This window comes from Eptatretus burgeri, chromosome 9 (assembly GCF_056783735.1).
Source record: "Eptatretus burgeri isolate ZD-2024b chromosome 9, Ebu_testis_v1, whole genome shotgun sequence".
Classification (NCBI taxonomy): domain Eukaryota; kingdom Metazoa; phylum Chordata; class Myxini; order Myxiniformes; family Myxinidae; genus Eptatretus; species Eptatretus burgeri.
In genome coordinates this window covers 89,667,920-89,670,419 of record NC_140969.1, presented here as the reverse complement: position 1 = coordinate 89,670,419, position 2,500 = coordinate 89,667,920, and the positions used below count along the sequence as shown (strand labels likewise).

Here is a 2,500-nt window from a genome sequence, read left to right as displayed (position 1 = left end):
TTGGCGTCAATTTTTACCCCACGCATGCGAAGCGTAAAGTGGGGTTAAACAATTTGTTCACTTTGTCGACAAACGTTAGTTTATGATTGAGGAACTTTATTTTAAACACGAATGGGAAAACAAAGCAGCATTTTAACAGTACTTTGGCTCTGAATTCATCCCGATTGCACATGCGCAGAGAGCAGTCGGAAATTTTTTTTGGCAGTTAAACAAAATTGAAAAATGACCCCAAACAGGAAACTTACTGTTTTTAAGAACATCATAAAGCACACAAACAACAGGCACGAATAACTAATGTTACATGTTGAATGCGGTGGTGTAAATGCTGCTGCATCAATGGTGGTACACTTCTAATTAAATTGTGGCGTTCCGAGAGAATTTTCTTTTTTCCTTCAACCGATAAAATCATTATTTTGTTTGAATTGAATTGTGCACTTTTTTGCAGAGTTACCTCTGCCACCGAATGTGAGGGAGGCAATGTTTTCACCCCTTTCTGTTTATTTACAGGATATCTCAAAAAGTTGTGGACAGTTCCTGATGAAATTTTGTGGACAGGTTGGGTGTGTGACAAGGACGAATTGATTAGATTTTCGTGAAGATCTGGATCCGGATCCGACGACTAGAATTTTTAGTGATTCTTCACCATTGAGAGATCGGGCCGAAAATTATATCGAGCACGATATCTTAAGTTATGGACAGATTCGGACGAAACTTGGTGGACAGGTTGGGTGTTTGACTCGAAGAATTGATTCAATTTTGGTGAAAATCCAGATCCGGATCTGATAATTAAGTGATTCTTCACCATCGAGAGATAGGGCTAAACCGATATATAGCATAATACAGTGTTCCCTCACCTATCGCGGTTAATGCGTTCCAGACCCATCCACGATAGGTGAAAATCCGCCAAGTAGAAACCACATTTATTTAATGATTTAAATATATGTAAACACATTTTAAACGTATTTTAAACCATTATACAGTATCCACACACTCTTATTAACCTTCCCCACACACACATTTGATCAGTAAAAAAAAAAAAAATGAAAAAATTTTCGTCGGAAATTCGATTTCATGGGGCTGCAAAGCCAAAGACCAAAAATAATTTTAAAAATACTACATTGTACTCTGAAATATAAAAAAACGTATTATGGGTACTGACCTATGAAGATATGACGATGATGATGATAGCTGTGCAGTACTGATGACGATGATGAGATGAATGTAGTACTGCACAGCCAAGAAGAGCATTAAATCTCTTCTAATGGAGGCGACTTCCACTCTTCCACTTCTACTTGAAAACCCGCGATGTAGTGAAGCCGCGAAAAGTGAACCACGATATAGCGAGGGAGCACTGTATTTCAAAAATGTATTGGGCCCCAATATGTTCTCGTGGATCAGGCACTATGGGGCGGAGGTACGTGGTCTACCGCTTGCCCTTGTAGTTCTCTCTGTATTCAGAAAATGGGAATAAGAATAAGCTTCCCCAAATACTCTGCATCACATCTACTTTAGTTACTTATTCCATGAGTACCTGTACTTGTATCTGGCAATGGTTGTGCAAACTGGCCATGAATATCGCTTCCAATTTAAAAAGCTGCTCTGCTGATTGCTGCCCCATGTTCGAGCCAGATATATTTACTTCTACGTCGTCTGACATCTCCATTTTTGTTTTTGTAGACGTGACGACGAAGTTCATTTAATAGTCGATGGTCTGCCCGTCGCACTCCCCTCGTATGAAGAGGCTGTGGGCTCTGCTCAGTCAAGTTCTGCACCACTACCTGAAAGTGATGGGCAAAATGATGCACCTGGAGTCACTGGCCCACTACCTGGGCTCAGTCCTGTGACACAAGACGGAAGAGCAGAGCTTGAGGCAATTACAGTTACTGCAGAGATTCGAGTAGAAGGTAAGGATATGCAATGTGGTATTGTGCAATGTGCTTTCACAAGCAGCATTTTCTGTTCATAACATAAGCTTTGCCTGTTCCCGAAGGGACGTGTGCGTGTGCTTTTCTGAGACGAAGTAATACCCTGGCGAGGCTCTGCACTGTTAAATGTTTTGTGTTGTTGCAATTTGTCTTTCAGATGGGTTGCTGTTGTGAGGAAATAGCAAAAATTGCTGTGAGTTGCATTCTCAGGCTCACCCAGTATACCACCTGCACATCCAGCAGGTCACTCCTGAAGAAAAACAAGTCATGCACATTGTCCCTTGTCCACCTCACCCTTTGGGTAGTCTTATCCACTTTTGGGTAAAACTAAGTTATAGTGTATAATTATTTATGGCGTTTTGTATAATTTTTCTTTCCTGCGGTAATGTTAAGGCAGTTGTATGCAGGTGCTGCTGTATGCACGTTGGCCACACCCTCCACCCACCCTTCCACCACACCCCCCTCCCTGGTTTGGTCCACTTGTACGATGAGCTGCAGAATGCCCTCAATCCCAACTCGCTGCACGGCTCCATCAACTTTTCTTTCACAGATATTATTTTTGCAATTCAGGTGCC

General features: G+C 41.6%; 1 protein-coding gene across 10 annotated transcripts in view; it reads left to right on the top strand.

Moving 5' to 3' along the window:
- Window positions 1-2,500, top strand: part of LOC147020588 (sushi domain-containing protein 4-like) — a 57,503-nt gene that overhangs the window by 54,843 nt on the left and 160 nt on the right. For all 10 annotated transcript variants that reach the window (XM_085896067.1, XM_085896059.1, XM_085896065.1 and 7 more), the window contains 2 exons: window positions 1,678-1,904; window positions 2,083-2,500. The exon at window positions 2,083-2,500 is cut by the window's right edge and continues 160 nt beyond it. In XM_085896067.1, the coding sequence (XP_085752193.1) occupies window positions 1,678-1,904; window positions 2,083-2,099 (244 nt within the window). In that variant the 3' untranslated portion in view covers window positions 2,100-2,500. The remainder of the gene's footprint in view (window positions 1-1,677; window positions 1,905-2,082) is intronic.